Here is a 13,100-nt window from a genome sequence, read left to right as displayed (position 1 = left end):
AGACACTGCCTCAGAACAAAAAGAAAGTTGCTGCTTGGGTCTTGGCAGACATCCACTTTGTGACCCTCGCTCCACATTAAGCTTCAAGCAAAGGGATCCCAGGCCCTTGCCCTACCTCCTCACCAGCCAGGCCTCCCCGTCACTGAGACACCTGGTGTTAGTTTCAGAGATACCTTTAATGAGGCTGTGGGGAGAAGGAGTTGGAAGGCGGCTGAGAAAAGCGGACCTGAGCCTGGTAATGTGGCCTGTCATCCCAGCACTTTGGGAGGCTGAGGGGTGGATCACCTGAGGTCAAGAATTCAAGACCAGCCTGACCAACATGGTGAAACCCCATCTTAAAAAAAAAAATTTAAAAAAAAGAGACAGAGTCTCGTCCTGTCACTCAGGCTGTAGTGCAGTGGCGTGATCTTGGCTCACTGCAACCTACACCTCCCCAGCTCAAGCAATTCTCGTGCCTCAACCTTCTGAGTATCTAGGACTATAGGTGCCCGCCACCACACCCGGGTAATTTCGGTATTTTTAGTAGAGACAGTGTTTCACTGTTTTGGCCTAGCTGGTCTCGAACTCCTGACCTAACATGATCTGCTCGCCTCGGCCTCCCAAAGTGCTGGGATTACAGGCCTTTGCCCACTCCCACAGCCTCCTGAGTTTTGAATAACGGTTTCCAGGAGAGGAGCTCCAGAATGCAGAAGGCACAGTGCCCAGCAGAGGGGGACTATGGTCTCCGCTCTGCCTCCAAACACCCACCAGCCTCCTGGACTCTAGGTGAGCCCCCCCAGGGGCTCCCCCACAGGGACCTTGAAACCCAGACTCCAGAGACCCAGGAGATCCAGCCCTTGGCCTGGGGAAGGCGCAGGCGGAAGGGTCCCAGCCCAGAGGGGTATCCTCACTCCAGGAGGCGCTGGATGGCTCTGGTCCTCCTGTTTCCTTACGTGTCTCTAGGGGAATGGAGTCGGCATCTCCAGGGCCACCATGAGCAATTCAGGGGAGGAGGGTACAGGTGGCCCCCAGGAGGGCCCTCGAGACCCTGATATGGGTGAGTAACGAAGGGAACCAGCACCCAGGGGTCCTCTTCCAAGGCTGGGCCTGTCTCATTATGGCACCAGTGGCTGGGCTGTCCCTGCCACCCTGGACCCTGCAGTGTGACTGGCCCAGTAGGGCCCCTGACCCTCTCCTGGGTTCTGGGTGCTGTCTCATGTCACCATCTTGCGTGGAGGTTTCCGGGTTCCCCAGGTGCTGCATGCGCCCCGCTCCTTCACACACGAGCATCTGCTCCCACCCTCAGACCATCCGGTGAAGCCGGGGAAGCCCCCTGCACCCACCTGTCTGAACAAGAGCCTGGCCCTTCCCGCCCTCCCTGCAGTGGCTGTGGCTTCTTGGGGACAGGAGGCGCCTGGGTGGGGATCTGGAGGCTGCTTCTCAAGCGCTCCCTTGACAGCTGCGTCTCCAAGGAATTTCCTGCCCCTCTCTGGGCAGCCTGCTTTTCCCCACCAAACAAGGGTGTGAAAATCCTTAGAACATGTGAATCTGGGGGCAGCTCAGGAGGCCCCTGCCTCTGCCAGCAGAGTCTGCTCTTCCAGGGCTGGGACACAAGGGGTTTAGGGTGTCCTGTGATTCCAGGGCTCCCCTGCTAGGCCCTGGAGGCCTCACCGTGAGGCCCGGGGTGCAGCCTCGCCGGTCCTCGGGATGATGGGGTGAGGGGCCAGGCGTGCACCTCCAACCCCCAAGGGCCCCTCCGCATCCCCAAGGCCGCCGCCTGGACACGGAGCTGAAAGGTGAAATGGGCTTTAATGGGGGGTGGCTCCCAGGTCCTGCCTGGGCCCGGGGGGAGTGGCGCCGGCTGGGCCTGCGGGCTGGCTGGCCTTCCCTCCCGGTTTTCCCTTCTTGGCTGTTGAGGCCTTTTTCTTGCCGGGCAGAATGGGGGCTGCGGCATCGGCGACAGGGGGCCCCGGGCGGGGCGGCTGCTCCTCGTCCAGCGCCTTGAAGTTGAAGAGGTCGACGCTGGACACGGTGTCCAGGATCTCAGGCACGCTGTAGTCGAAGGACAGAAGCTCCTCAGGCAGGCACAGCGAGTGGATGTCGTCGGCTGAGTTGCTGCCACTGCCGTCAGGCAGGGCCGGCCTGGGGACCTGGCGCGGGGTCCTCTTGAGCTCGGTGGCGCCCGGCAGGCAGTCGAAGAGCTTCATGGCGTCCTCCAGCAGAACCGTGTCTGGGAGCGCCTTGGCCTCGCCCGCCCCCAGCAGGGCCCCCTCCTTGGCCTTGGCCACTTGGGGCTCACTGGAGCCAGGTGGGTACAGCCGCACCCCAGGCCCGGCCCCGCTGCCCTGCGGCTCCTTGGTGGGGAAGGCCAGGGGCTCGGGCCCAGGGAAGTGGCCAGGGTGGCCCTGGAGGCGGCTGTAGGTGTCCAGGGGCAGCGTGGACTCTGCAGGCCGCGGGATGAGTGCAGGGGGCAGCTTGTTCTCCTTGGGGGGTGGGGCTGGCGGCGGGGCCAGGCCTTCCTCGGGTGGCAGCAGGGGCAGCTCCATGAAGGCGGGGGACCCCGAGTCCCCCGCAAAGCCCAGAGCCTCTGGCCCAGAGCCCTCAGGCGGGAAGTAGGGCAGGAGGGACTGGGGCCCCCCGGGCACCGGCTGGTAGTGGGGGTACGGGGGCCGCCCCGGAGCCTTGAGGTAGGGCTGCGGCTCCAGGAGGTATCTGCCTGGGGTGGAAGGGCCCCCCGCTGGCCCCCCGCCACTCGCCGCCAGCTTGTACAGGGCCGACTGGCCCAGGTCGGGGGTGGTCCACTCGATCCGATAGATGCGAGGGTCGAAAAAGCACCCGCATGGGGCCATCTGGAAACCTGTGGGTGGCGGGCGGGTGTCCTGAGAGCAGCTGCCGCCTGGGGGCCTGTCTGGGGGATGCCACGGGAACCGTGCCATTGGGGAGCCCCTTTGGGGGATGGCAGACAGATACCACTTTAGGGCCCTGGCTGGGTGATGGGGACACAGTTTGTCTTTGGGGCTCACTGGGGGACCTGTGTGAAGCATGGGGAGCAGAGGCCATGCCTTTGGGCCCCCAACACCCAAACCCACGCCCAGCCTCGTCAAGGGTGCAGGGGAGGCTGGTACCTGCTGGAGGGGCCGGAAACACCTCTTTCTCTGGGTTTGGGGGATGATAGAGGTTCAACGAGGCTGTGGACAAAGGTGGCCGGGTGGGTGGAGCCCTGAGGCACGTGGGCCCCCAAGCCCTTCCCCAGCAGGTCCACGCCAACCCCGTCATACCCATGGCGGGAGGCGGCTCGGTGAAGGTGGGAGCGGACTGGCTGCCCAGCACCTCGGCCCCCTCCAGACTGTGGGGGCTGAAGCCTTCCTGGGGAACTGCAGAAGCATAGAAGGATTTGGGGTGCTGCATGGAGCGGCGGGGGGCCCGGTCCAGGCAGGCCAGGAGGGCAGCAGTGGGAGCACAGGTGGCCCAACCAGAGCACAGGCTGAGAACCCAGCAGGGTTCTGTTTGCCTGGTTACTCAGGGCAGCGGGTTCCAGCCTGCAGCCTGCTCACTGGTTGGGGTTCTGGGTGTCGGGGGTGGGCAGGGGCAGACGGTGGCAGACACGGTCATCACCAGGGGTGGGAGGACCCTGGGCCAGGCCTTCTGCCTCTTCCAGCAACACCCCTCTAACAGCTTCGAGGCTGCCTCCTCCAGGCAGGCTGCCCTGATCCACACCCACGCAGGCTGAGGCCCCCCAGGTTTTGCTCCTGCTACCTTCTTGGGGTTTAAGGCCTCTCTGGGGGCATCCCCGAGCTCCGGGCACGGAGGTGGCCAAAAGGTTTGGGGAAGGTGGGGGCTGGGGAGGGGCAGCTTCAGGGTCACAGAAAGGCCTTGATTTTAAAAGAATAAAATTTATTGTCCTCTTCTCCCACCAGGGTACCCCTGGGGAAGCCCCCGAGGCTACTTGTAGGCATTGGCCTTGTGCTTCGGCAAGAAGGTGAAGTTGGGGGGCACCGGCCCAAGGAGCATCTCGCTGTGGGAGGGCGGGAGAAAAGCAGGGTCAGGCCCCGAGCCTGCGCAGTACCCCTCATGACCCAGGGCGCCCCGACTCCAGCCCCCGGGCACCTGATACGGATCCAGTCATCTGCCTTCTGGCTGGCCATCAGCGTCTCCAGGTAGTCTCGGCCCAGGTAGTAGGGCGGCCGCTCATTGATCCTCTGCGGGAGCCGCTCCAGCAGCCCCACAGGCACGTACCTGCGGGTGGGTGGGCGGGCAGCAGGCTCCAGTCAGCCCGGCTGGCCCTACCCGGCCACGGCCCACGCACCGACCACCCCGGCCAGCCCCGGTGCCCACCGGCACAGGAAGGAGAGCCACTGGAGCAGGAAGCGCCGGGTCTTCTCCACGCCCTGCGTGTCCGAGCCCCAGTGCTCCAGGCCGTAGTTGGTGAAGTCCCGCAGGATGTCCAGGCGCTCGGACGACGAGATGTCCCAGTGCCGCTGCTCCTTGATCTCCGTGAACAGCCACGGCTTGAGGAGGGCGCCCCTGCGGGGCGGGTGACGGTCAGTGGTCGCAGCCACCAGCCTGCCTGGGATCGTGTGGCCTCTTGTTTCCAAGGCCTGGACTGAGCTGGAGCCCAGACCTCGAAACCTGCAAGCCGAATATGCCTCCCAGCTGTGCGTACGCAACCTTCAAAGCCCAGGACTTTTTTCCTAGTTTTTGTTTCTGAGATGGAATCCTGCTCTTGTAGCCCAGGCTGGAGTGCAGTGGCGCGATCCTGGCTCACTGCAAACTCCGCCTCCTGGGTTTGAGCGATTATCCTGCTTCAGCCTCCCAAGCAGTTGGGATTACAGGCTTGTGCCACTACCCCTGGCTAATTTTTGTATTTTTAATAGAGACAGGGTTTCACCATGTTGACCAGGCTGGTCTTGAACTCCTGACCTCGGGTAATCCACCTGGCTCAGCCTCCTAATGTGCTGGGATTACAGACGTGAGCCATCAAACCCAGCCAAAGCCCAGGACTTTCAATCCACAATAATCAGATCCCACAGCAGCAGCAATTTCCGGTCCCCTCTGCCCCAAAGCAGCTGCAACTCCTGATGTCGCTTTCCCCGTCCCACCTCGGGACCATCCCGCCACAGAGCAGGGGTGGGCAACGGCGTGTTGGGTTTGGGGTGCCGCTGCTGTGCATGAAGCTGGAGCTGGATCTCGGTAACCCCCCCGGGCACTTACCGGGCAATCATGACCCCGGCGACACCAGTCTGCATGGCGTGGTTGGCGTCCTCAAATGACAAGATGTCCCCGTTTCCTGAGGAGATGGAAGCTGGAGTCTCAGGGAGCCACGGGCAGGCGGGACCGCAGGGTTCTGCTCACCAGCCCTTTGGGAGTTTTGGCTGACCCGGGGCCCCCTTCAGGGTGGTAGGAGGGGGTCCCAGGCGGGAAGGTGAGAGGCCCAGAGGTGTGAGTGGCCTGGGGTGGTAGGGACAGGGAGGCCGGAGTACCCACCGAACAGGGGCATGGGGCTGGCGGCCTTCACGCACTGCTCAATGTACTCCCAGTCAGCCAGCTTGGTGTAGCGCTGCTCCCGAGAGCGGCCGTGGAGCTGGAGGAGAAGCCGCCGCGCGGGGTAGGAGGCAGAGAGTGAGACGCAGAGAGAGAGAGACCGAGAGAGCCAGGCTGAGAGGGACAGAGAGAGAGACAGAGGCAGAGACGGAGGGAGGTGTGGAGGTGAAGAGGGAGGGACGGGACGAAAGGAGCCGTTAGGAAGGGACAAAGGGCGACCCCCAAGGCCCTGATGCCCGGGGTGTCCCGAGACCCACCGTGACAAGTGCCACGCCCCAGTCCCGAAGCTCGGGCAGCAGGCGGTGCGCCAGGTTCACGCGCTCCTGGACGCCTGTGCGGATCTTCACAGTCAGTGGCACGTCCAGCACCTACAGGGTGGTGGGAGACAGTGGGAGGTCCTGGGAGACGGTGGGAGGTGCTGGGAGGTGGTGGGAGGTGCTGGGAGGGGCTGGGAGGTGGTGGGAGGTGCTGGGAGGTGGTGGGAGACGGTGGGAGGTGCTAGGAGGTGGTGGGAGGTGCTGGGAGATGGTGGGAGGTGCTGGGAGGTGCTGGGAGACGGTGGGAGGTGGTGAGAGATGGTGGGAGGTGGTGGGAGATGGTGGGAGGTGCTGGGAGGTGCTGGGAGGTGGTGGGAGGTGCTGGGAGGTGCTGGGAGGTGGTGGGAGGTGCTGGGAGGTGGTGGGAGGTGGTGGGAGATGGTGGGACGTGCTGGGAGGTGCTGGGAAATGGTGGGGGGAGGTGAAAAGCAGGACAGTTTTTTAGGGGCTGACGCAGGGACGTGGCTGGCTGTACCTGGTTCATGCCACGGACAATCTGCTGGAACTTGGCCACGCGATTCATGAGGGCACAGCCCCCACCCTGGAGGAGACACGCGGTGGAGGGAGGGCCGCACGTAGGCCGAGACCCCTCACCCCCGCTGCCCTGAGGCCCCTGCCAGGAGACGCCAACCCGCAGGCCACACCCGAGCCCAAACCCCTGACCCGCCACCCACGACATGGCCGGTAGGCTCAGTGCCTTCCTGCCCAGATGGGGAAACCGAGGCACACGTCCAGGTCTGCTACCTTCTTGTACACGAGATCGATGGGGCAGCCGACGTTGATGTCCACGAAGTCCACCTCCACGGTGCGGTTCAGCAGCTCGGCACACTTGGTCATGGTGTCAGGGAAGGCGCCCTCTAGCTGCAGGTGGCCAACAGCAGAAGGGGCAGGGGGGTGGGGGTGAGGACAGTCCAAACTGTCCCCACTTGGCCATTCCCTGCTTACTGGGAAGCACTGAGCCAGCGGCCTCCTCCCTCAGGGCCTCCCGGCAAGGAGCCCAGGTCTGTCTGTGAGGCACCTGTCCCTGGCCACGGCCGTCACCCCCATCCCACAGCTGTGGCCAGGGGGTCGGGGAGGCAACCAGGACGTGCCTGGAACTGGGCCCTGACATGGCAGCTGAGGGTCCCTCCGCTCTCCCTCCCCCGGGGTGGGCACTGACCTGGACACCAAAGACGTCCTCGCACTGGTGGCGTTTGAGCAGGGCCCACTCGGACATCTGGCCCTGTAGCAGGTTGGTGCAGACGGCCATCTCTCCGCATGTCACGTCCGCCCCGAAGCGTTTGCAGATCCGCCGGAAGGGCAGGTTCCCACACTGCGGGTGGCAGGACAGACACACGCTGGCGCATGCGCACACAAACACACACACACACACACACACAGACACACACACATTCAGGGTGGCAGGACAGATACACAGTCACGCATGCACATGCACACACATTCAGGGCGGGACAGATATGCTCAGGCACGCACACACATACAGCAGGTGGCAGGACACGTGCTCTGGCATGCACGCATACACACATCACACACACACATTCAGGATGGCAGGACAGACATGCTCACGCATGCTGGCATACACACACACACACACACACACACACAGTGACCATGTGGCGGGCAGGGCCCCTGGATATGCGATGTGCTGCAGCCCCAGAATCCAGCAGGTGGGGACAGACACTGGGCCCTGCTGGAGGGACCACCCTGCCACCCTGCCACCCCGCCACCCCAGCAGTCAGAGCCAACTCCTACCGTGGTGAGGGGGGCCAGGTACAGTTTGCCACGGATGTCCAGCTGGAGGGAAAAACATACACCCCAGTGAAGCCTGGCCCTCCATCCCGGCTGCAGAGGCCCTGGAGCCGCCCCTCCCCCCCAGTCTAGGATGCACTCCGCCCTGCCCCAAATGGCCTGGCTCCCTTTCTGGGCCTCTGCGTGTGCCAATCAGTCCCTTCATAAGGAATATTCTTTTTCTTCTTGTCTCCTCCACTGGAGAGCTTCTACTCAACCATCCAAACCCAGCCCCAATGCCCCTTCTTCCAGGAAGCCTTCCATACTGCCCACCCTGCCCAACCCTGACCCCCTAGGACTGAGAGTGAGTCTGGCATTTTTTTTTTTTTTGAGACGGAGTCTCGCTCTGTTGCCCAGGCTGGAGTAAAAAGGCACAATCTCAGCTCACTGCAACCTCAGCCTCCTGGGTTCAAGCAGTTCTCCTGCCTCAGCCTCCTGAGTAGCTGGGATTACAGGTGCCCGCCACCACACCTGGCTAATGTTTGTATTTTTAGTAGAGATGGGGTTTCACCATGATGGCCAGGCTGGTCTTGAACTCCTGACCTCAAGTGATCTGCCTGCTTTGGCCTCCTTAAGTGCTGGGATTCCAGGCATGAGCCACTATGCTCAGCCCTGTCCAGCTCTTTCTGTCCCCACCGGAGCGGGACCTCCTGAGGGCTGGGCCCAAGACAGCACAGATGGCATCTCAGCCAGGAGCTCCTTCAGGGCACAGCCTCTGACTCCCAGGCATCTCAAACAGAAACATGCACACAGCTGGTGCCTAATAGATGCACACCAGATGGACAGCTCTGCTACTGGCACTGTCCTCAACACGTACCCGCTTCTTCTCACAGGGCCGCAGCCTGACCATGTCCTCGTCCGTCAGGGGCCCGCAGGTCCGCACGGGGCCGCTGGGAGGGGAGCCAGCGCCTGGCCCTGCGGGGGCCTGCTGGGCGCCACAGTCGTCCTGGCTTGGAGCACCCTCGGCTGCTGCGCCCTCGGGGACAGTGGCAGCAGGTGCGGGGCCAGGGGGCCGGCCCTGGCTTAACTGGCGCAGAGCCTGCTCAGCTCGCTCGAAGCGGACCTGGCGCTTCCGCAGCCGCTGCTGTAGGTCCTTGTCCAGGCCATTGCGGACGGGCGCGGGCTGGGCACAGCGAGCTGCCAACTCCTCCCGCACCAGGTTCTGGCCCTCGGGCCCCAGATGGGCCCCAGCGAAGCGGCAGGTCACGCCGTAGGGGCAGCGGCCGAAGGTCTCGAAGAGCACACAGCGGGGGCCCAGGTCGGCCGGCTTGGTCTCCAGGTAGCATCCCACGTCATGCAGGAAGCGGCAGCGATCCCCGAAGAAACACTTAGCGGCTGACTCCTGCGGGGACACGGGGAGGGAGTGAGGGAGGACAGGGAGGACCCCGGGGCGGCTCAGCAGCTGGGGCTCAAGCTAGATCACCCCTCCTGGCTCTGTGTCCCTGAGCAAGTCAGACACATCACCATGCTGCTGCGTCTCCATCTGTACAACTGAAGAGGAAAAATAATACTGGCCAGGCGCGGTGGCTCACGCCTGTAATCCCAGCACTTTGAGAGGCTGAGGTGGGTGGATCACAAGGTCAGGAGTTCAAGACCAGCCCGGCCAAGATGGTGAAACCCCGTTTCTACTCAAAATACAAAAATTAGGCGGGCGCGGTGGCGGGCGCCTGTAATCCCAGCAACTTGGGAGGCTAAGGCAGGAGAATGGCTTGAACCCGGGAGGCGGGGGTTGTGGTGAGCCGAGATCACGCCACTGCACTCTAGCCTGGAGACAGAGCAAGACTCGGTCTAAAAAAAAAATGTTTTGTTTTGAATAATACCAGTTATGGTAAAACAAAACCTTACAATTTGTAGCTGTCATGTAATAAAGTAAATGTTGGGCCGGGCGCGGTGGCTCAAGCCTGTAATCCCAGCACTTTGGGAGGCCGAGGCGGGCGGATCACAAGGTCAAGAGATCGAGACCATCCTGGTCAACATGGTGAAACCCCGTCTCTACTAAAAATACAAAAAATTAGCCTGGCATGGTGGCACGTGCCTGTAATCCCAGCTGCTCAGGAGGCTGAGGCAGGAGAATTGCCTGAACCCAGGAGGCGGAGGTTGCGGTGAGCCGAGATTGCGCCATTGCACTCCAGCCTGGGTAACAAGAGCGAAACTCCGTCTCAAAAAAAAAATAAAAAAATAAAAAAATAAATAAAGTAAATGTTGCCCTGTTGTGTGCTGTTTAATACCATGTGTTCCCAGCTCTGTTTAAGGCAAAGTCACTGCCTTCCTGCAAACCATTAAACCTTATCTGTTCTCCCCACATTCTTAGCAAAGTTCCCAGGCATCTGAAAATTCCTGGTTTTCTTGCTAACCAGCTGCAAGGTCACAAAGCAAATAAACTCAAAACTGCAAAATGTGTTTCTCAAAATGTTACTTTTCAAATGGAAAGGACATCACAAAATACGTCACGAGTTAATTACTGTTTGTCCTGGCTTCTGTAAACTTGCTCTCTGCTGTGTCACCCTGTACCACCCAGGTGCATAAAAGGCACTCATTTGCTCTGTCTTCTGCTCAAAATTAAAAAGCAATTCTGGGCCGGGTTCGGTGGCTCAGGCCTACAGTCCCAGCAGTTTGGGAGGCTGAGGCGGGCAGATCACAAGGTCAAGAGATGGAGACCCTCCCGGCAAACATGGTAAAACCCCATCTCTACTAAAAATGCAAAAATTAGCTGGGCGTGGTGGCACATGCCTGTGATCCCAGCTCCTCGAGAGGCTGAGGCAGGAGAATTGCTTCAACCAGAGAGTCAGAGGTTGCAGTGAGCAAAGATGACGCCACAGCACTCCAGCCTGGAAACAGAGTCAGACTCCGTCACACCAAAAAAAAAAAAAAAAAAAAAAAAAAAAAGCAAACCTGCTAAGCCTGTAATCACGTTAAATAAACTCCTCCTGCAACCCCAGTGGTCTCTCCAAATCTCTAATTTCCTGCTACACAGTGAAGCAGTGACAAGCCCTACAATATATCCCCACAAGGAGGAAGACGGAATGGCACCAGAACAAGCTGATGGCTCACTGCTGAAGGCCCAGGAGCTTTCAATTACCCAATGCCAGAAAATACCCCTGCTCCTGCCTGCCTTGGCAGCAATGCTTCCATGGCTGCACTCACCTGGATCAGGGAGGGGCACAACCTGTTCTTGTCGTAGTGGGTGGGTTTCACATGGGTCCGGCCCTTGTTCTGGCCCCGGGCCCTCTTCTGAGTCTGCTGCTGCTCCCGGGGCTCTGCTGTCTCCTCCGTCTGCCCGTCCTCCGTCTGCCCGTCCTCCGTCTGCCCTTCTGCCAACTGTCCATCCTCCAGTCGGATACGCTTAGCCTCAGGCTCAGCCAGGTCATTGCCACCAGGGTCTCCTACCTCAGTTTCCAGGCAAGGCTTCTGGCCGTTAGTTTCCAGGAATTCGTGAAACTGCTCCTTGGTGGTGAGGTATCTGCCGACAGAAAGTGAAAGGAAAACCCTTGGAACATCAACATTGGGGAAAGGAGACTACAAACACTTGTCCGTGCTTAAACCCTTCTGCTGATGGGGAGCTCACTACTTAACCAGCCAGCTCCTAGCCTGGGCCTCAAAAAGGACTATTTTGACTGGGCGCTGTGGCTCACGCCTGTAATACCAGCACTTTGGGAGGCCAAGGCAGGTGGATCACCTGAAGTCAGGAGTTCGAGACCAGCCTGATCAACATGGAGAAAACCGTCTCTACTAAAAATAGAAAACTAGCCGGGCGTGGTGGCGCGCTCCTATAATCCCAGTTACTCAGAAGGCTAACGGGAGAATTGCCTGAACCCGGGTGGCGGCCGAGAGATCGTGCCACCGTACTCCAGCGTGGGTAACAGAGCGAAACTCCGTCTCAAAAAAAATAATAATACTATTGTGCCTGGGTCCTCATTGCCAAAAGTATTGCGCGAAACTACAGGTTATCAGCCAAGAACATCCCTGTGCAAGTTGGGCTAAGAAAAACTACAAGTCCCAGCATGCCTTGAAGTGGAGTCCAAGCCACCACATTTCCCATCACGCCTTTCGGCCCTTCAAACACCGCAAGCCCCAGCATGCCCCGCAGTAGTCCCTTCAAGCACTAAAAGCCGCTAGCGCAGCACATGCGCGGTACGTCCATATGAAGGGACTACAATCCCCATGATGCCCCGCGGGCCCGACCTCAAATCCTCCCTGCCCTAGCATGCACGTGGTGTCTTTCGCGCATGTGACAGTCCCCAACGTGCACGATCTCAGGTACCTCCGCTGACCACGCTGCAGGCGGAAGAACGGCCCGGACTGAAGAGCCGGTGGCTTCTCGCCCTCAGCCGCTGCCTAACCTCCCGGCATGCACCGCTCAAGCCGCACTATGGGTGCCGAGAAGGACCCACGAGGTTCCCTCCTGCCCCGGCGACTCACTGAGGCTTAATGGGCGCCACTCCCCGTTCCAACGCGCCGGTTCCTGAGTCACAGCCACCGCCATTCTCTGGAGGGGCCTCCGCCGCTCCCTCCGCCATCGACGCCCCTCAATCCCGCTCTGGAGTGTGGCGGGAAGGCCTTCCGGGTCGCGCGTGTCTTGTCTGGCTGTGCTGAGGAAGTGCGCATGCTCTTGTCGTTCCCATGACGCCATTGCGCGCTCGTGACGTCACAGAGGCGGTGCCTGCACGTGGGTGGAGCCTCAGTTCCTATATAAACCAGAGCCTGGCCTGTTGCGAACTGGACTGCAGTGGACTTCTGCACTCTTCGGAGTTTCTTGTTAGGATATTTTAGTGGTTTTTGTCTGTTCTGTTTGAAGCAGGTCTCGTTCTGTCGCCCGGGCTGGAGTGTAGTGGTGCGATCACGACTCACTGCAGCTTCGTCCTGGGCTCAAGCAATCCTCTGTCTCCGCCTCCCGAGTGGCTGGGTCTACAGACATACACCACTAGGCCTGACTAATTTTTAAATTTTTTGTAGAGACGAGGTTTCACCAGGTTGCCCAGGCTGATATCGAACTCCTGGGCTCAAGCGACCGTCCCACTTGTGCCTCCCAAAGTGTTGGGCTTACAGGCGTGAGCCACGGTTTCCCGGCCCCTGCTAGGGTTTTTAAAAATGTAAATTAGGCCGGGCGCCACCCGCCGGTGGCTCACGCCTTTAATCCCAGCACTTTGGGAGGCGGAGGCGAGCGGATCACCTTAGGTGAGGAATTGGAGACCAGCCTGGCCAACATGGTGAAACGCCGCCTTCTACTAAAAATACAAAAAGTAGCCAGGCGTGGTGGTGTGCACCTGTAATCCCAGCTACTCAGGAGGCTGAGGCAGGAGAATTGCTTGAACCCCGGAGGCGGAGGTTGCAGTGAACTGAGATCTGCCACTTCACTCCAGCCTGGGCAACAAAGCAAAACTCTGTCTCAAAACAAACAAACCTAAATTACACTGTCTTTATGCAGGACATTAGTTCAACAAATAATTAGTTGAGCTCCTGTATGCCGGATGCTGC

General features: G+C 60.3%; 2 protein-coding genes across 2 annotated transcripts; both read right to left on the bottom strand.

Moving 5' to 3' along the window:
* Window positions 1–1,769: 1,769 nt before the first annotated feature.
* Window positions 1,770–3,391, bottom strand: PRR22 (proline rich 22). Its single transcript, XM_003938838.3, has 3 exons — window positions 3,258–3,391; window positions 3,105–3,167; window positions 1,770–2,836 (listed from the first exon to the last, which is right to left on the bottom strand). The coding sequence occupies exons 1-3, from the start codon at window positions 3,385–3,387 to the stop codon at window positions 1,788–1,790; spliced, it is 1,242 nt and encodes a 413-aa protein (XP_003938887.3). The 5' UTR covers window positions 3,388–3,391; the 3' UTR covers window positions 1,770–1,787.
* Window positions 3,392–3,909: 518 nt separating this feature from the next.
* On the bottom strand, window positions 3,910–12,234 carry DUS3L (dihydrouridine synthase 3 like). Its single transcript, XM_003938839.4, has 13 exons — window positions 12,045–12,234; window positions 10,770–11,085; window positions 8,443–8,967; window positions 7,590–7,631; window positions 6,997–7,149; window positions 6,582–6,698; window positions 6,313–6,378; window positions 5,778–5,888; window positions 5,464–5,560; window positions 5,191–5,266; window positions 4,315–4,503; window positions 4,087–4,215; window positions 3,910–3,994 (listed from the first exon to the last, which is right to left on the bottom strand). Exons 1-13 carry the CDS (start codon window positions 12,140–12,142, stop codon window positions 3,922–3,924), a joined length of 1,992 nt encoding a protein of 663 aa, XP_003938888.3. The 5' UTR covers window positions 12,143–12,234; the 3' UTR covers window positions 3,910–3,921.
* Between the last annotated feature and the right edge of the window lie 866 nt (window positions 12,235–13,100).

Source organism: Saimiri boliviensis, chromosome 14 (assembly GCF_048565385.1).
Source record: "Saimiri boliviensis isolate mSaiBol1 chromosome 14, mSaiBol1.pri, whole genome shotgun sequence".
NCBI lineage: Eukaryota > Metazoa > Chordata > Mammalia > Primates > Cebidae > Saimiri > Saimiri boliviensis.
The sequence above is the reverse complement of the archived record's forward strand: the minus strand, read 5'-3'. Positions and strand labels throughout refer to the sequence as shown.

Coding starts and splice junctions, on each gene's coding strand:
- DUS3L (XM_003938839.4), bottom strand. CDS start 12,142: ATGGCGGAGGGAGCGGCGGAGGCCCCTCCAGAGAATGGCGGTGGCTGT. Junction 5,267..5,463: donor CAGCCCCATGCCCCTGTTCG/GTGGGTACTCCG, acceptor CCATCTCCTCAG/GAAACGGGGACATCTTGTCA. Junction 4,216..4,314: donor TGGCTCTCCTTCCTGTGCCG/GTGGGCACCGGG, acceptor ACCCACCCGCAG/GTACGTGCCTGTGGGGCTGC.
- PRR22 (XM_003938838.3), bottom strand. CDS start 3,387: ATGCAGCACCCCAAATCCTTCTATGCTTCTGCAGTTCCCCAGGAAGGC. Junction 3,168..3,257: donor CGAGCCGCCTCCCGCCATGG/GTATGACGGGGT, acceptor CTTTGTCCACAG/CCTCGTTGAACCTCTATCAT. Junction 2,837..3,104: donor GTTTCCGGCCCCTCCAGCAG/GTACCAGCCTCC, acceptor CGCCACCCACAG/GTTTCCAGATGGCCCCATGC.